The 20,663-nt window shown below is 35.0% G+C and overlaps 2 protein-coding genes across 3 annotated transcripts in view; both read left to right on the plus strand.

Annotated features, from left to right (window-relative positions):
• The window catches only part of LOC125810175 (serine/arginine-rich splicing factor RS31-like), a 108,767-nt gene that overhangs the window by 15,818 nt on the left and 72,286 nt on the right, over nt 1–20,663 (plus strand). Inside the window, exon 1 of one of the 2 annotated variants that reach the window (XM_049489701.1) lies at nt 6,507–6,518. The exons of the other annotated variant lie outside the window; for it this stretch is intronic. The gene's annotated coding sequence lies outside the window, so the exon portion shown is untranslated. Of the gene's footprint in view, nt 1–6,506; nt 6,519–20,663 lie in introns of those variants that run through there. 2 annotated transcript variants of the gene reach the window in all.
• Nucleotides 3,389–6,121, plus strand: LOC125810157 (cytochrome P450 78A6-like). The gene is made up of 2 exons (XM_049489680.1): nt 3,389–4,339; nt 5,479–6,121. Exons 1-2 carry the CDS (start codon nt 3,389–3,391, stop codon nt 6,103–6,105), a joined length of 1,578 nt encoding a protein of 525 aa, XP_049345637.1. The 3' UTR covers nt 6,106–6,121.

The following is a 20,663-nucleotide window of genomic DNA, read 5'->3' on the forward strand; positions in this document are numbered from 1 at the left end:
CACAAGTGAATACAAATTTGGATTTGGAGAAAAAAAAGAAATATAGCAGACGAAGAAGATAGAGAGAGTCAAAGAAAGAAGGTTGCAAAAAATATATTCATACCAGAATTGTATTCATATTAATTTTTGTTTGTCAATTGTTTTTCTTTTACTCAGCATTTGTATTTTTATTAAGAATATTGTTTTTCTTTTTAGTTTGTAGTCCTCGCAATATGTATGCCAAATGGATTTGTATTTCTTAAGTATAAATATATCATATTTCTTTTCACATTAAATTTGTATTTTTTTTAGAATATGACATCCTTCCTCATCCGATTGTATTATTTCCACTTTATATGCTATTTTTTTTTCAGAATCATGTATCCTTTCTTAAACCGTATTCATATTTAATGATTGGATTATATTGAGATACAATCACTAATATTTTTGTGATACAAATAATAGAAAAATATATTTGGTAGATATGTAATACAATTTGAATCACTGAGATACGATTTTTAGTTTTTACTATGAAAGTAAAATATCAATTTTAATTTGAATGGTAAAGTGAGCACATAAAATACAAAAGTTGTTGGTATATAATTATGATGAAAACATAGTAAAAAAGAAATACACGCTGCTTGTCATTGAAATTGATATTAAAACACAAAAATAGCACAATAATACTAACTTCAATTGAAATACAAAAGTGACTTTATTACTTTATCATTATGATGAATGCAAAAATAAAAAGAAATACAAACTTGTCTGCATACAATGTGAGAGTTAAATACAAATTGATCACAATAAAATATTCACCTTAATATGATATTCAATTTCAATTTGAATGATAAAATGAGCACATAAAATACAAAAGATGCATACCTTAATCAAAGGATTGTTATGAATATCTTTAGAAATATATTTTCCAATTTTGAAAAAAAAACAAATACCAAAAATAACGGGAGGGAGTTGAAAAATGGAAAATAATTAGAAGAGATAAATTTGAGACAGAGAAAATATATTTTTTAAAAAAATATGAGAGAGAGAGTTGGAAAATGTGTAATTAAGGTGAGACAAAATAGGAAGTAAATTAGGATACACAATGTTTTCTAAAATAATGACATTTTGACATTTTTACTAATATTAATAAAGTATGGAGGTTTTTACTAATTAAGTTAGATTTTTTGACTAGTTTGCTAATTTTTCCTTTTTGAAAAAAGAAACAAATAGACTTAATGGGCTGAATCTGATGACTAAGATTCAAACCTAAAAAATAAACACGCTTAATGAGCCGAATCTGAATGATTAAGATTCAGACCTCTATTAAGTACAAACAAATGAGGCCTAAGAAAAATTAGACTTATTCAATTTCAAAATAAAATGATGATTGTTCGAAATTATATAAAAAAGTTTACTACACCAAAAATAATTTTTAGTGGCAATTGTTTGATGTCAATAGGTAAATTGCGGCTAAATATGTATTTTTTAGAGCCATACTAGTGACAATTACATTCTAGGACTTTTTGTAAATGTCCATAAAGTCTATAGAGACGTTTACAATGACAATTAATTAATGCCGATAAAATTTTTTAGTAATCTTTATTAATGTGCAATTGTGCATGTTTATTATCATTAAAAAATATTTTTATTGTGATGGCTAAATACTTCATATCTTATAAAATGTGAGATAACTTAATACCCATTTCCCTCCTTGCATGCCCAAGTCTACCCTAAAGTCTATAGTGACATTGGAATCTCTACGATTATGAAACTTTAATATGGAAAACTTCGCAATAGTGTTGAAAAATAATAGAAGGATTAATTTAGATACATTCATCTTGTGTAGTAGAAAGAAATTTGTCGAGTTCTAATGTTCATTTAAAATAATTGTCTCATAAACTATTGGTAAATCGAAAAATTTAATCAAAGTGTTGATTTTTGTTTTATTTGATTTAGTTTAAAATTTTAAAATTAACTAAAAATTAATTTAATTTTAATTTCAATAAAAAATCAATCCAAATCGAACCATAAACAATCATCAAGAGTATAAATGGAGACCAAATATTCCACATACTACCAAATACTGATATAGGACAACTCAATAAAGTCTTCCCCAGAAAAAATAACACCATTCTATATTTAGAATAATTTAACTTAATAAAATAATTTAATAACATACAATTTTTTTTAAAAACAAATTCATTTTCAATGCACATATTACCAAATATCGATGTAGGACACCTAAAGAAAATTCTTTTTCAAAAAAAAAATAACATCATTCTATATTTAGTAATAATTTAATTTCATAAAATAATTTAAAATTATATAAAAAATTTAAATTTAAAATTTCATATTCAATCAAATAACATTGCATAAGCTGAGTTTGAATAATAAAAATCTCTTTTAACATTTTTATTAGCATAAGACGTGCCTCAAGCGCCTTGAAGGTTGAAATTTAATTTAATTTTTTATTTTCTGGTTCTGCATTCGTGCGGCTTTCCTCAGAATTTCCGCCCAATTTACATTTTCCAATAATTACCTAATTATTGCTTTTATTAATACCATAATCCATAGAATATTCTAAAAACCCCATATTAAACTATGTTACTAAAGAGGAAAAATAAATAATACTCTCTCAGTTCATATTATTTGATCACTTTCCTTTTTACACGCATATCAAGAAATCATAAATAATAGAATAGTTTTACGAATTCACCCTTAAGAACTTCTTTGAAACTTTACAAACAAGTGTGAATACTTTCAAAAAGAATAGTAATTGCAAAGGTAATATGAGAAAAAAATCAATTAATGATTTCTTGATTTAGTAAGATGATCAACTAATATCTGATAACTGCTTTTAGTATAGTGATCAACTAATATGGAACAGAGAAGTAACATATTTAGACCTCATCATAACAATCATCCTCCATAATAATATTCAGTAAAACATCATTTTTTTTCCAAAATCATCTTTTCATGGTATATTCACTATCGTAACATTTTGCTATAGTAACCAATAAATATCTAAACAAATAATATCGTTGTAACAATATTTCACTGTACTTATAATCAAGGGCAGAGCCACATAGATGTAAGAGGGTTCATCTAAATTATATTGTATACACAAAGTTGAAATTATTTTTTTATAATGCATATATATTAGATGTTGAATCTCATTGACTTTTGTGGTGTGTTTACTTTTTCAGATTTTAAATTCCTTAATGAAAATCGTGACCATGCCATTACTTATATTATAATATAAGCCAATACTTTGAGTTATACTTTGCTAGCTAGTGTTAACTATGGTTCCATTTGCTCCCCTATATAAACCATCCAATATCTCTCTAATTTTATACCCACAAACACCACATATACTTCTGTTCTCACTCTCTCCCCAAATATAATCATGACAACAAGCATAGAAAGCCTTTGGATTTTTGCTTTAGCTTCAAAATGCAAATCTTTCACTTCTATAAACTCAATATTCTTTGCAATTTTTCTTATTCTTATATGGTTAGTCATGAACATGATTTACTGGGCTCATCCTGGTGGTCCTGCTTGGGGCAAACACATATGGAAAAAATTAGTGTCAAATCCAATTCCAGGCCCAAAAGGTTTTCCTATTATAGGAAGCATGAACCTCATGACTGGTCTAGCACATCATAAAATAGCAAAAATGGCGAAAACTCTTAAAGCAAGTCGTCTCATGTGTTTTAGCCTTGGTGAAACACGAGTCATTGTGACTTGTAATCCAGAAGTCGCGAAAGAAATATTAAACAGTTCAGTATTTGCTGATCGTCCGATTAAAGAATCAGCCTATAGGCTAATGTTCAATAGAGCAATTGGTTTTGCTTCATATGGGGTTTATTGGAGGACACTTAGAAAAATTTCATCAAATCATTTATTTTCACCTAAGCAAATCAAAATTTATGAAAAACCAAGATTTCAAATTGCTAAACAATTGATTTCTATGTTTGAAAAAAATAGTCCAAATGACATTTTACGTGTTAGAGATGGTTTAAAATTGGCTTCTTTGAATAATATGATGTGTTGTGTTTTTGGTAAAAGTTATGATTTTGATTGTTGTAATTTAGAAACAAAAGAATTGATGAAATTAGTTGATGAAGGTTATGAACTTTTGGGCATGTTAAATTGGTCTGATCATATTTCTTGGTTAGGTGAATTTGATTTACAGAGAATTAAACAGAGGTGCTCTGAACTTGTGCCAAAAGTAAACAAGTTTGTCAAAAAGATTCTTGATGAACATGTGAATCAATCTGGTGATTTTGTGGATGTTTTGCTAACTCTTCAAGGTTCAGAAAGATTATCAGAGAATGATATGATTGCAGTACTTTGGGTAAGCAATATTTCTCAATTTACGTGATATTGTTTGACTTGACATAAAAAGACTATTGAAATTTATGATTAGAACACTTATTGATCATTGATGTGGATATATTCTAGAATTGAATTGTTTCTAATTAAAGAAATATGATACAATATATTTTTTGAAACCGACTAAAAATGGAAGGGTGTGAAGGAGGGAGTAGTAGAATAGATATACAAATAGAAAAGAAAACGAACATAACTAATTAATCAAGTCTTTTTCTTCTTAAACGACTTGTCCTTTTCGAGGATTTTTGCTTCTTAAAAATATCTTTTGGTTATTGTAAGAATATGACCAAAATGTTCTCTTAATATTTAATGATTGGTTCAAAATAGTTCCTAAAGTATACACGAAATAGTTTGATCTTTTAAATTAGCTAAAAGTTAATGCTTTTAGTCTCCATCAAATATTTAATAATTTGTATTTGTTAGATTTGACGGAGACAATAGAAAAAAGATTTAATTATAAATATCAAGAAAGTTCAATCATATCCTTAAGCATGTGACTAAAAAAAAAGTGCGCTAAACACTAAAAAGATGTCAAAACAGGAGAAATTACACCTAAAAAAGTTGTACTAGACTTTGAAAATAAATCAAAAACATCTCTAAAGATCAACTTTCTTAAACAGGAACCTCGAGTTATTAAAAAAATTGTACCTCCAAATTTGAGTACCCACTAATTTAGATTTTTTTTTTTATAGTCCCTTCAAATTTAATATAATTATTAGACAAAGACTAAAAATGTTAATTTTTGACAAAAGTTAAGGATTAAAACTATTCAATGCAAACTTATAAGGATTATTTTGAATTATCCTCAAACATATGGGACTATTTTTATCATCTTTCGCTATCTGTTTAACTTAAAAATTTAGTGTGATAGGTGGTTAAAAGGTCACAATCAATAGCAATTACAGAGTTCAAATTCCATTGACCTCTTGACTATTTTGATTGTTTTTTCCCTTTACTTTTTGTGTCAATTATGTGAAATAAGTTTCATAATTCTGATTTGTCATAAGTCAATGCAGGTAGTATCACACTTGCTTTCTAATCATGGATCCGCCACTGGGACCACGACACATTTGCCCTTACTATTAAAGTTTACTTTTGTAGGAAATGATATTTAGGGGAACTGATACAGTGACGGTATTGGTAGAGTGGATATTAGCCCGAATGACGCTTCATCCTGATATTCAATCAAAAGTTCAAGTCGAGATAGACAGAATCGTTGGACAATCACGAACCATGACGGAGTCTGACGTATCAGAAATGATCTATCTTCCGGCCGTGGTTAAAGAAGTACTAAGGTTGCACCCTCCTGGTCCACTATTGTCGTGGGCCCGCCTTGCAATAACTGACACCACAATTGATGGTTATCAGGTGCCAGCTGGGACCACGGCCATGGTGAACATGTGGGCCATCACGAGAGATGTAGATGTTTGGGCTGACCCACTTATGTTTAAGCCAGAAAGGTTCTTGAACGAGGCTCATAGTGACATGGATTTCTCGGTACTAGGGTCCGACATGAGATTGGCACCATTTGGGTCTGGAAGGCGATCTTGTCCCGGAAAGACACTAGGCTTGACCACAGTCACTTATTGGGTCGCAACACTTTTGCACGAATTCGAGTTTGGGCCCAGCAGTAATGTTGACTTGTCTGAGGTATTGAAGCTCTCTTGTGAAATGGCCCACCCACTTAAGGTCAAGATCCGATCTAGACGTGCTCCTAAGACAAACTAAATGTGTTTTACAATATATAAAGTGGAAACATGGTCCCAATAAACAAAAGAAGAGCATACTCTTTCTGTATATAATATCTAGTTTTTGGTCATCTTAATGTTTGATGGTAACGCTTCTGTTTTTTTTTTTCCTTTGGATATGGTCTTTAGAAAGTTGATTTGGCTTTTGCTTGTACAAATGATGGTTCAATTAATATAAGTTTCAATTAAGATACATACTACTTTATAATATCTCTCTCTCTATGTCATGGTCCAACCCGTTGGATCGTGCAAACACCTATTCTAACACCTAGATAGGAGAATCCTACCCCCAAACTAGGATATTAAATGCTGAAGTGAACAAATTATATGCTAACACTCTGTTTACATATAATAATATTCTTAACTCAATTAAAAATAAAATTCTTTTGTAAAGAATTACATTGAACCCTCTCCAAGGAACAAATCTAAACAGGTACAAGAGTTTCTAAGAGGATACATGGTTTTAAATTAAATAGACACAACTCCCACCATGAAAGAAGAGGAGTAGAAGTTGTTGGAGATCATCTTCGTCTTCACCTATAAAACATCACTGAATCCTGCAACTAGACTATGTCAAGTGACATAGAAAGAGTTGTATCAATACAAACAACATGTACTAGTAGACATCATCGACCGATCTAAATCCATCATATCATATCATGCAAATAATCAAAGAAACATGAACTTGGAGATAAAACTAGGACCCGACCTTTCAATCACCACCCTTACTACAAGCAATATTACCTTGAAACCAATACTTTCTATATCACAAGTCCGCCCACCTTCTTTCACTGTCAACTCCACCATTTGGTCATTTCACCTTCATAATAGATCATAACCTAACCTCTATCACATAGAGATTTTCCTAATGCAAGGTCACTACTAACTCTGTTAACCGGACTACTATTCTCCCTCAAGATCTCATGCCAATACCCTGACTTTTAGTTATTTTGTCAACTAGATAACATACAACTCCAACCACGGTTAGAAACATAATGTAACGCCTCACAACTCCTAAACAAAGATCTGAACCATCTTCCGTATGCATATATGTTCGAACCCAATGATTTTTAAGTTATAAATATATGTTAGGTCTCTTAATAAGTGTGCTAAGTGTATCGGGTGTAGATTAGGATCGTAACATACCTAAAAAATAAGTCTAATTCAAAATATTTCTATCGGCTAAGTTTTCACATGAGTCCATATAAGGGTCAACTTCAAACTACTATATCTCTTAGAATATGAAGAGTTAGGTGTCTCATAACCTATCAAATTAAAGGTCTATGAGTCTTCTTGTCAACGACGTCCAGTTTGCGATAATCTAAGTTTGAAGTAAAAAGTTATGACTGATGTACTAAAAACGCTTTATCCTGAGAAATGCTTTACGACATAGAGGGAAAACGGACCTCACTGTTCAGTCGAATCACATTTCATTCTCCAACTCTTACTATTTATTTTTTTAGGGTATTTTTATCCTAAAAACACTTGAGAGTTATCTAAATTACCCAAAATGTGTAGGAAATCAGTTTTTCATAATTAAATCCTCTCATTCACTCCAAAACTATTTTATGCTCAAAACCATAAAAAACACCAAGGCTAGGGTTCATCTTTCAAGATTCTCCATCAAGCTTCCTTTCTAAGGTATGTAATACGTCAATGAGAGTATCCCTTTCACTCTCATGCCTAAAGTATTTGGGTTCTCAAGAAACTCTTCAAGATTTTTAGAAGTAAAGTTAAGGTTCCTATGTAATTATGATTTTTCCTCATGAACTCATGTTTTCATTATTTCATGTTTGTTCTAAAAAATCTATTGCACTGATTTAGGATGAATCCTATGGTCTCTTATGCATTAATGATTTTTAAACGTTGAAAACAAACATGATATGATTTACAACCTAAATACAGGTTATTTTTAAGGCATGAATTTTGAGCTTAACATTAATGTGATATGAATGTTAAGATGTTTATATACCTATGATCATTATATGAATACATGTTATTTTGGGAGGACTATTTGGTAACAAGGAGACATGGATTTAGAAAACTCAAATCTCATAACTACGCGTCAACGTAGGATTATGTTTCACCACTTTGATAGTTGACCTTGAGCCCTTTGTGGCTCATGTTTGTGGATCCACATAAGTTAAGATGAGGTTTTATACCTCGGTAAAGTATAGGACAACCCATCCAATTGGGATTATAAGTTGGGCGTCATGAGATCAAATGACACATGTCGGTTATAAGAAACTCCCCAGTTTATGCATCTTTTACAATATGTCCTTAACTTAATTTGAGGTACATTAAGTATGTTTTTTACATTATGATTATGTAAGGCTACTGATTTAGACTCATCTTTATGTATATATTTTTGAAACAATATCTTAACACTGATATTTATGCATGTATTCTAATTGTTTTCTTTTTCAATTCCTTTTATTATGATTATGACTTTACTTTTTACAAATCTTATTACATTGTTTCCTCAATATGTTACTTTATATGAGTATGTTGGTGCCCTTACATACTTAGTACATTCCACGTACTGACACTTACTTTTCTCTACACTGCATCCTTTTATGATGTAGATTTCGGCACCCATACTCAAACTCGTGGCTAGTGAGGTTGCAGCAGTTCCAACCAAAAGTAAGTGAGTCCTCATTCGGGAAATTCCATGATTAATTGTTAGTAAGATTTCAGTAGGTTTTTTATTTATTTGGTTTGAGGTAACTGAGGTCATGTCCCAGGAAAATTATTTCTTTCAATATAGACGCTAGAGGCTTATTTTAGATATTAGCTATCCAGTTGTCATGGATTTATTGAATTTCTTATAATACTTATTAAACATATGTTTTTATCTTCCACATTAGTTTCATATGATATGCTTTGACATATTAGGTCAAGGGTTAGCTTGGAACCACTTGATATCGTGTCTTAGTTGGGGTATAGACTCGGGTCATAACAAACTTGGTATTTAGAGCATGGTTCAAGTGTCCTAGGTTGTTTGAAAAACCACATCCATTAGAATTCTTTTTATGAGTGTAAAATAAGCCACACGTATAAGAATGAAGCTACATGGTGTTTAGGAAATAATTCTCTTCCTTCTTAATCTGGTTCGTGCAATGAAGTTGAACTCTATCTATCTATCCCCCTTAATTCATGTTATGTGTGTTTCAGATCATGCCTCCATGAAGAGCCATTGGTCGTCCGATGCAGACCAGAAATAGGGGATGCTCTCTAGGCAGAACGCAGAACGAAACTCAAAAGCCATCAATACCTATTGGGCCAAGAGTTCCAAACCCACCTATTGTACAACCACATCAGGTTGATGTTACTAATGCTGAATTTCACAATCCAATCCAGATGTTGGCTCAGGCTATGATAGCTTAGGTTGGTCGTCAAGAAGCAGTCTTGCAAAACGTAATTAGTTTCCAGACACGTCAAGGGTTCTTAGAATAAATCCTTCAGAGTTCACGAGGTTGAAACTAAATAAGAATTCAGAGAACTTTGTGGATGAGATTCAAAAGGTGTTTCAAGTGATGAAGAATGATCAGTGGAAGAAGAGTGGGGGAAGGTACACCAATATTAAGTTGGGTTGTGTTTCAAAATGCTTTCATATGGCAGTTCTTTCCTCGTGAGCTACGAGAAGCAAAGCTAAGAGAGTTTCTCAGTTTCAAACAAGATTCAATAAGTACGCAGGAGTATAATCTCAAGTTCACAAAGTAGTCTAGCTATGCTTTGGAAATGATGGCTGATATGAGGGGATGAATAAGCCTATTTGTGTCGGGATTGTCCTGCCTATTGAATAAAGAAGGTAAGATAGACATGTTGATCGGGCACTTGGATATATCTAGGTTGATGATTCTTGTGCAACAAGCAGGGGAGGATAAGTTGAAAGATAGGGAAGAGCATTATAACAAAAGGGCTAGGACTTATGTTCGGCCAGCAAAAAGCCAGAAATGGAAATCAATCACATATCAGCAAATGTCGCCTGGACCAACTTCATTTTCAGCTAGTGCACCTGCACCTAAACCCAAGAACGACCACAAATGAGAGGAATATGGCTCCCAATCTTAGGGTAGTGTGACCAAAGGGCACACCTCTTACCCGGGTTACATCAAGTATGGGAAGAATCATCATGGTGAGTGTCTATATGGTAAGGATGAGTGTTATGGTGTGGATAGACAGGTCACATATGCAAGTATTGTCCCACAATAAGACAATTAAATAAATGTAACATGCCTCAGTTTACTACACCATCCGTCCTCGCATGACTGAACTTTCAGAAAGGCACCACTTCTAGAGCAAATGGTAGCCATAATTACTTTTATGGTCTTTCTTCTCGTTAGTATCAGGAGAAATCTTCCGATATGGTTACATGTATGTTAAAATTTTTATCCATTAATGTTTATGCTTTGTTAGACCATGATGCTACTTTTTGTTTTGTGATTCCATATGTTGCTGTAAAGTTTGGTTTTAAACCTGAAAAACTCTTAAAATCCTTTTCTGTTTCTACTCCTATTAGAGATTCAATTTTGGTTGAGCAAATATATAGAAATTGCACTATCTAAGTCGTTCATAAAGATACCACAACTGATCTAGTAGAGCTAGATATGGTAGACTTTGATGTTATTCTACGCATGAACTAGTTACATTCGTGTTATGCATTAGTTGACTACATAACTAGATTCATAGAGTTTCAATTTCCAAATGAGTCAGCATTAGAGTGGAATGGTAGTTCTACCTTACCTAAAGGTTGTTTCATTTCTTATCTTAAGGCCAGAAAGATGATCTTTAAAGGCTATCTCTACCATATATAGTTCGAGTTAAGGATTTCAGTTTCGACACCCCATTTCTTCCATTATTTCATATAGTATGTGAGTTTCTATAGGTCTTTCCTAACGATCTTCTAAGAGTTCATCTCGATAGGAAAATAAACTTTGGGATATATACTTTTCCTGACACGTAGCCTATCTACATTTCTCCATATAGAATGACTCTAGCCGAGTTACAAGAGTTGAAAGAAAATTTGAATAACCTTCTAGATAAGGGATTCAATAGGCTTTGTATTTCTCCATTGGGTGCTCCAATTCTATTTGTGTGTACGAAAGATGGCTCTCTCTGAATGTGTATCAACTACCTTCAGTGGAACAAAGTCATCATTAATAATAAGTATCCCCTTTCTAGAATTGATGACTTGTTCGACCAGTTTCAGGGTTCCACCTGCTTTTCTAAGATTGATCTTATATTTGGGTACAATCAATTGAAAGTTAGAGAATGTAATATCCTGAAAAAAGCCTTTCTAAAATGGTATGGCTACTATGAGTTTCTTGGTATGTCATTTAGGCTAAACCAATGCTTCTATAGCTTTTATGGGCCTCAGGAACAAGATGTTCAAGCAAGACCTTGACATGTTTGTTATTGTATTCATTGGTGATAGACTTATCTATTCCTTTAGTGAAGAGGAACATGCTAATCACCTTAGGATTATTCTCCAGACTCTCAAGGATAGAGAGTTGTTCGATAAATTCTCTATATATGAGTTTTGGTTGAGATCTGTTGCATTTTTGGGACACATTGTTTCCACTGAGGGTATTCGGTTGATGAAAAAAGACTGATGTAGTGAAGAATAGGCCTAGTCCCACAAATCTGACTGACACTAAGAGTTTTTTGGGTCTAGCCGATTACTATAGGAAGTTTGTTGATGGGTTCTCATCTATATTTTCCCCATGAACAGACTAACACAAATAAAGGTCAAATTCCAGTGGTCTGAGAGTTGTGAGTGGAGCTTTGAAGACTTGAAGGCCCAGTTGACTTCTGCTCCATCTTTGACCTTGCCAGAGGGTACATACAATTTTGTGGTTTATTGCGACGCTTGTAGAGGTTGTCTTGGTTGTGTTCTAATGCAGAACGATAAAGTCATTCCTTATGTTTCTAGATAACTCAAGGTCTATGAGAAAAACTATCCTACCCATGACCTAGAGTTAGTTGTTGTAGTGTTTTCTTTAAAAAATTGGCGTCATTATCTTTAAGGTGTGCATGTTGACGTCTTCACAGATCATAAGAGTTTGCAATATGCATTCAATCAGAAAGAGTTAAATCTTCATTAGATGAGGTGGCTTGAACTTCTTAAATATTATGATATGAGTGTGCTTTACCACCCAGGTAAGGCAAATGTTGTTGCTGACGCTCTTAGCAAGTTGTAAATGGGGAGTGTGGCCCATATAGAGGAAGGTAAAAAGGAACTGGAGATAAAAGTGCATAGACTTACATGATTGAGAGTTTGTCTGGCAGATTTCGATGAGGGTGGTGTGGTATTTTAGAATAGATATGAGTCTTTACTAGTGATTGAGATGAAAGAGAAGCAAGAAATTTATTCCCCATAACTCCAGTTGAAAGATGTAGTTCGCAAACAAAATGTGGAAATCTTCTTAATTAATTGAGGGAAATGAAATATTTTGCTATCAAAAAAGGTTGTGTGATGTAGATGGGTTTAAATATCGAATTTTAACAGAGGCTCATAGTTCCAGATAATGCATCCACCAGGTTCCATTAAGATGTACTGTGACTTGAGAGAAGTGTTCTGGGGGAATGGTAAAAGTGACATGAAAATTTTGTAGCAAAGTGTCCTAACTATCAACAAGTAAAGGTGGAACATCAAAGACCTGGTGTCAAGGCTCACAACATAAGTATCTAATATGGAAATGAGAGATGATTAACATGAATTTCATCATAGGCCTACCTCGTACACGCCGACAAAAATAACTCCATTTGGGTAATCGTAGCTATGATGACTGAGTCGGCTCACTTTTTGTTCGTTAAGACTTCAGATTCCACCAAAGATTATTCAAGAGTGTATACTCGAGAGATAGTCAAACTTCATGGGATTTCTGTCACTCCCCGAGCCTACACCCTGGGCAGGACTGGCACTCGAGAACCATTGTTGGCCCCAAGCGAACCCTTGGCCTAGCTTACTTACTCAGCGGAAGACTCTAAGCATTATTACAATGATCAAATGCACTTTACTCAACTGTTTAATAAAATAACTAAGAATGTTTAAAGGTCAAACATTTAACTTGGCCAAAATGACAACTCAAGACTTAACATATGAAATAATAATGTAAAGACAACTAACGACTAGCTGTCTATGAAGCCTTTAAAACAAAGAGGGATGTCGGTATACTACCCCCGATCATCCCAATAACTGAAAGCTAAACAATTATGAAAAAAGACCCTCCGAAAAGCAAGGAGGCTCACCAACTAACTCTGAGTGCTCAACCTGATCAATGAGGCACTGAATGTTGATCCTGGTCACCTGCGTCTACATCATAAAATGATATAGGCCAACTGACATCAGTACATTGAATGTACGAGTATGATAGTTGGAATGCTAAACACAACTTAAGCTTGAAAATGATCTGAAAGGAACATTTACCTTGGCTTTACTCAACTCATGAATAACTCAACTCAAAAAGCAGTGTAAACCAACAATAATAGTGCAATTTATACAAAACATTTAGAATAATAAATAACAACTCAATTTGTTAAAGCTATGCAATAACAAACTCAACTTTACTCATATATCAAAGTAGTATAGTTTCTGTGGGAGTTTCTCTAATCGACAACCACCACTATGAGCCTAAGTGGTGATACATCGTCTTGCCCACACTGCCAAAACTGTCCTATACTTTGCCGTCATATAGAACGCCTTAACTAAGTGGATCCACTAGTTTATGCTAAAAAACATCTTAAGCAGTCATCTAAAAAGTATGATCCTTTACTACCCATGATGGCTACATGGTTTATGGAGACTTGAGTTAATATGAACTCGCGTCCCCATATCGGTGCTCAATATTACTCCAAAAATGTACTTAGCTCATATGTTTTTAAAACAAAACTTCTTTCTTTAGTTTGAGATAATTACTCAAAACTTAGCTTGAAAGCTCTCTTGGAAATCGGTGTTTCCCTTCCTTGTTCAAATGTGAAAACATTTTAAACTCTTGGGAATACTTAATTCCCTTATAAATTTTGGAGAAATGAACTCAACTCTTTACTCTTTGCTTAACTTAAAACTTAAGTCTTAGAACAAAGTTAAAATGTTTGTGAAAGACTTTTTTGAAAAAACTTTAATGAACTTCTCTTGACTTGCTTCTTAACTTCTAAACTTGACTCTTAACTTTCCTTGAATTGAATTATAGATTCAAGGATTGTGATTTGTGATAGGAAAGATCTCATGATGTTTAGGAGTGTTTTAAGATAGCTAAACATAAGAAAAGATAAAAAAATCATTGTCTAAGAGCAGGTCCGCGACGCGGAGATGTATTTAAATTTTTGGTCGCAAAAATACTTTTTGAGGCAGAACAGTCCGTGACCGCTCCACGACGAGAAAGAATTTTTCCCAAATCTGGGGAGTAGGTCCGCGACGCGGAGCTAGTGCCCAGATTTAACCAATTAATTTCCTTCTTCATTTTCCAGTTCCAATTTGCCCAAACTCGGTTCTCCTCCCAAATTCTTTTTAGATACAGATACCCAACAAATGTACTAAGAACCTAACTCCAACCAACTCAATACTTTGACGTAATGATCTCAGAAACTTTTTAATCTCAGCCCAATTCAAGAACGACATGAAATTCAAGAATACATATCAAGAACATCAACTTTCATACTCTTTTAGGATGAATTCATGTTGAAATAAACATGTTTGGCACGTGGGTGAATGAACCCAACGTTATGAAAGCCTCACATACCTCGTAGGGATTAACCCTTGGCGAAATCCACATGAAAATCTCCAATAACTCGACGAACTATGAACTTTTCTTCTCCTTTCTCCTCTTTTCTCTTTTCTTCAAGGCCTAGCGTATTTTGGTAAAAACGTAAACTGATCTAATTCTGATTAGACCCTAACTTAATTACCAAAAATGAAATAAAACAATTGGGCAAGGAAAAGACTAAACTACCTTTAAAAAATTCGGATTAAACTTTCCTTATTTGAACATCCCAACTTCAAATGGGCATATCTCACTCATACGAACTCGGAATCACGCAAACTAGGTGGCATTGGAAATATTATTCGAAGAGATGTGGATATCTCTTCTTCATATATTCCTCAGCTTCCCAAGTAGCTTCCTCAACAAATTGGTTCCTCCAAAGGACTTTGACTAATGCTACCTCCTTTGTTCTCAACTTGCAAACTTGGCGATCTAGAATCTGAACATGAATCTCCTCATAAGACAAATTATCCTTGATCCTAACATCTTCAGTTGGTATAATCAATGAAGGATAGCCCATGCACTTCTTTAACATGGAGATGTGAAATACCGGATGAACCACTGCTAACTCTTGGGGTAGCTCCAACTCATAAGCTACCTTGCATATTCTCTTGGAAATTCTGTAAGGGCCAATATACCGGGGACTAAACTTCCCCTTCTTACCAAACCTCATAACACCCTTCATGGGTGAAACTTTTAAATATACCCAATCATCTACTTCAAACTCTAACTCCCTTCTTCTAACATCAGTGTAGGATTTTTGATGACTCTGTGCTGTTTTCAACCTCTCTTGAATCACTTTCACTTTCTCCATAGCTTGATGAACTAAATCTGGTCCTATCAACCCAGCTTCACCAATTTCAAACCATCCAATAGGAGATCTGCATCTTCTCCCATAAAGATCTTCATAAGGAGCCATCTGGATGCTAGAGTGGTAACTATTGTTGTAAGCAAACTCAATGAGAGGTAGGTGATCATCCTAATTCCCTTTGAAATCAATCACACATGTCCTCAACATATCTTCTAAAGTCTAAATAGTGCGCTCTGCTTGACCATATGTCTGAGGATGAAAATCAACACTTAAGTTCACCTTTGAACCCGAGCCTTTTTGGAATGACTTCCAAAACTGTGCAGTAAATTGTGCACCTCTATATGATATAATCAAAACAGGGACTCCATGAAGTCTTACTACCTCTTGAATATATAACCTGACATAATCTTCTGCTGTATGGGTAGTCTTTACCGCAAAAAGTGGGATGACTTTATCATTCTATCGACAATCACCCAAATAAAATCATGCTGCCTAGGAGACCTCGACAAACCTGTAATGAAGTCCATATTAATCATCTCCCACTTCCATTCCAGAAGTTCTATATTTTGAGCTAAACCACCGGGCCTTTGATGCTCTACTTTAACTTGTTGGCAATTCAGACACTTAGCAACAAATTCTGCAATGCCCTTCTACTTTAACTTGTTGGCAATTCAGACACTTAGCAACAAATTCTGCAATGCCCTTCTTTATGCTACTCCACCAATAAATCTCTCTCAAATCGCGATACATCTTTGTGGAACCCAGATGAATGGAATATCTGGAGCTATGAGTTTCCTCCATAATCTTCTTTTGAAGTTCATCCACCCTTGGTACAGATAATCTACCTTGATACCTCAACATACCATTTCCCCCTTGTTCAAAAGCCATTACTTTTTGCTTATGAACATTTGCCTTCAATTCAAGCAAAATGGGATCTTGATCTTGCTTCTGTTTTACTTCTGACACTAATGATGGTTCAGCCCCATTCATCACCACTACTCCTCCTTCTGTGGAATCCATTAGTCGGACTCCCAGACGTGCAAGTCTATGCATATCTTTTGCTAACTCTCTTTTTTCTTCCTCAACATGGGTGGTACTACCCATAGACAACCTTCTCAAAGCATCAGCAACAACATTAGCCTTACATGGGTGATAAAGAATACTCATGTCATAATCCTTGAGTAATTCTAACCACCTTCTTTGTCTGAGATTAAGCTCTTTCTGAGTAAATATGTACTGAAGACTCTGTGATCAGTGAATACATCAACATGCACACCATACAAATAGTGACGCCATATCTTCAAAGCAAATACCACGACAGCCAACTCTAAGTCATGGGTTGGGTAGTTCTTCTCATGAACCTTCAACTGTCTGGAGGCATAAGCTATAACTTTGCCATTCTGCATTAACACACAACCCAAACCAACTCTAGACGCATCACAATTGACCACAAAGCCTTGTGTACCTTCTGGTAAGGTCAATACTGGGCAGTAGTCAACCTCATTTTCAATTCCTGAAAGCTTTTCTCACAAGCTTCAGACCAGTGAAACTTCAAAGTTTTCTGAGTCAACTCGGTCAACAAAGATGAAATGGACGAGAATCCCTCGACAAACCTTCGATAATATCCATCCAACCCCAAGAAACTCCTAATATCATTTGGAGATGTGGGTCTAGGCCAATTATGCAATGCCTCTATTTTTTGAGTGTTAACTCTAATTCCATCACTGGAAACTATGTGGCCCAAGAATGCCACAAACTCAAGCCAAAGCTCACATCTAGAGAACTTATCATATAACTCCTTATCTTTCAAAATCTGAAGAACTATTCTGAGATGGCTAGCATGATCTTCGTCATTCCTCGAATAGATTAGTATGTCATCAATGAACACGATAACAAACATATCTAAATAAGGCTTGAATACTCTATTCATAAGGTCTATGAACGCTGCAGGTGAATTAGTTAAACCAAACGGCATGACCAGAAACTCATAATGACCATAACGGGTCCTGAATACCATCTTGGGAATATCAAACTCCCTTACTTTCAACTGATGGTAGCCAGATTTGAGGTCTATCTTAGAAAAACAAGAGGCACCCTGAAGTTGATCGAAAAGATCATCAATTCTTGGAAGAGGATACTTGTTCTTGATGGTGACCTTGTTCAATTGGCGGTAATCTATACACATCCTAAGTGAACCATCTTTCTTTCTCACAAATAAGACTGGACCGCCCCAAGGTGAGACACTTGGTTGAATAAAGCCCTTATCTAGGGGATCTTTCAATTGCACTTTAAGCTCTTTCAACTCTGCTGGTGCCATTCTATATGGCGGAATAGATATAAGACGAGTATTTGGAATAATGTCTATGCCGAAGTCTATTTCTCTCTTATGAGGGACTCCGGGTAGATCATCTGGAAAGACTTCTAGAAACTCTTTTACTATAGAATTTGACTGAATGAGAGGTATCTCAACACTAGAGTCATTAACTCGGACTAAGTGATAGACACAACCCTTAGAAACTAACTTTATCGCCTTAAGGTACGAAATGAAACGACCCTTAGGCACTGCTGAACTACTACTCCACTCTATGACTGGCTCATTTGGAATCTGGAACTTGACAACTCGAGTTCTACAATCTATTGATGCATAACGTGCATGAAGTCAGTCCATACCTAGAATGACATCAAAATCTACCATGTCTAACTCAATTAAATCAACCATGGTGTTCCTATGATTGATGGAAACGGAACAATCACAATAGACTCTCTCTACTAGAATAGACTCACCAACATGTGTAGAAACACTGAAGGACTCAAGAAGTTGCTCAAGAATAATATCGAAATTCATAGCAACATAAGGAGTTACAAAGGATAAACTCGCTTTTGGGTCTAGCGAAACATAAGCATTAAAGTTAGAGACTTGGATCACACCAGTGACAACATCTGGCGAATCCTCTTGCTTTTGCCGATTTGTGATCGCATAAAGGCGGTTTGCTCCTCCGCCAGTTCCGGAAGTAGCAACTCTAGGTGCAGCCCTGTCTGGTGGAGCAACTGATGAAGATTGGGCTCTATTGCCCAGATTCCCATTACCTTGGCGATTCTTAGGACACTCTTTCATGAAGTGACCCTCTTTTCCACACTTGAAACAACCTGTGGAGCCATTGGGACATTTACCTGGGTGGGTTCTACCACACTTAGTATATGAAGAAGCCCATTTACCTCCTTGTGCCACACTACCCTGAGATTGGGCAAGTCTAGCTCTGAGAATTCTGACTATTGTACTCACATTTTCTCCTTGGTACAGGTGCACTAACAGATAATGGAGCAGGTCCCTTCTGCTTTTGCTGAAAGGACGAATGGTTCACACTACTTCTTTGCTGCCTGAACTCATTTTATGTCTTCGCTTTCTTGTTTCTAAACTCCTCCATATCCTTTAGCTTTTCTTCCTCAACCTGTTGTACATAGACCATCAACCTTGATATATCCATGTCACCTATTAGCATGACTGCCTTACTTTCCTTATCTGACAGACGAGACAACCCAACAACGAATAAACTCATCCTGCTCCTCATGTCGGCAACCATCTCTTTGCTTTTCTTAGCTCACGGGGAAAGAAATGCCCCATAGAAGCACTCTAATAAATAGTCCAACTCACAATTGGTTACGTGCAACCACGAGTTAGAAAGAAACTGTATAAAAATGAACTCTATCGCACGAAATAAGTATGAAGAAAGTGAGATAGTTCCTAAAATGTTACAACCTCCTAATTATAGATGTGACGCGCTTCACACCGATAACTAGAACTCTACAGACACGACTTCATAGACTCCCTAGGACTCTTGAACTATGTGCTCTGATACAAAGTTTGTCACGCCTCGAGCCTACACCCTGGGCGGGACCGTCACTCGAGAACCATTGCTGGCCCCAAGCGACCCTTAGCCTAGCTTACTTACTCAGCGGAAGACTCTAAGCATTATCACAACGCCTGTGTCCCCTTTAGAATTCAAATTCCGCTGGAATTGCTGTGCTTGAACGTAGATTGGGAAGTGCGAGAGAGCAGCCCCCGTTTACTCAACTGTTTAATAAAATAACTAAGAATGTTTAAAGATCAAACATTCAACTTGGCCAAAATGGCAACTCAAGTCTTAACATATGAAATAATAGTGTAAAGACAACTGACGACTACATGTTTATGAAGCCTCTAAAATAAAGAGGGAGTCGGGACAGGATCCTCGATCATCCTAACAATTGAAAGAAAAACAATTATGAAAAAAAACCCTCCCGAAAGCAAGGAGGCTCACTAACTGACTCTGAGTGCTCAACTTGATCAACGAGGCGCTGGATGTTGATCCTGGTTACCTGCGTCTGCATCATGAAATGATGCAGGCCAACTGGCATCAGTACATTGAATATACGAGTATGCGATTTGGAATGCTAAATACAACTTAAGCTTGAAAAGGATCTGAAAGGAACACTTACCTTGGCTTTACTCATCTCATCAATAACTCAACTCAAAATGCTGTGTAAAACAACAATAATAGTGCAATTTATACAAAGCATTTAAAATAGTAAATAACAACTCAATTTGTTAAAGATATGCAATAACAAACTCAACTTTACTCATATATCAAAGTAATATAGTTTCTGTGGGAGTTTCTTTAACCGACAACCACCACTATGAGCCTTAGAGGTGATACATCGTCTTGCCCACGCTGCCAGAACTGTCCTATAATTTGCCATCATATAGAATGCCTTAACTAAGTGGATCCACTAGTCTATGCTAAAAAACAACTTAAGGAGTCATCTAAACAGTATGATCTTTTACTACCCATGATGGTTACATGGTTTATGGAGACTTGAGTTAATATGAACTCGCGTCCCCATATCGGTGCTCAATACTACTCTCAACATATAGTTAGCTCATATATTTTTAAAACAAAAACTTCTTTCTTTGGTTTGAGATAA

This window comes from Solanum verrucosum, unplaced genomic scaffold (assembly GCF_900185275.1).
Source record: "Solanum verrucosum unplaced genomic scaffold, falcon-dt-bn FXZP01000281.1, whole genome shotgun sequence".
In the NCBI taxonomy this organism is placed as follows: Eukaryota; Viridiplantae; Streptophyta; class Magnoliopsida; order Solanales; family Solanaceae; genus Solanum; species Solanum verrucosum.

Coding starts and splice junctions, on each gene's coding strand:
- LOC125810157 (XM_049489680.1), top strand. CDS start 3,389: ATGACAACAAGCATAGAAAGCCTTTGGATTTTTGCTTTAGCTTCAAAA. Junction 4,340..5,478: donor ATATGATTGCAGTACTTTGG/GTAAGCAATATT, acceptor TTACTTTTGTAG/GAAATGATATTTAGGGGAAC.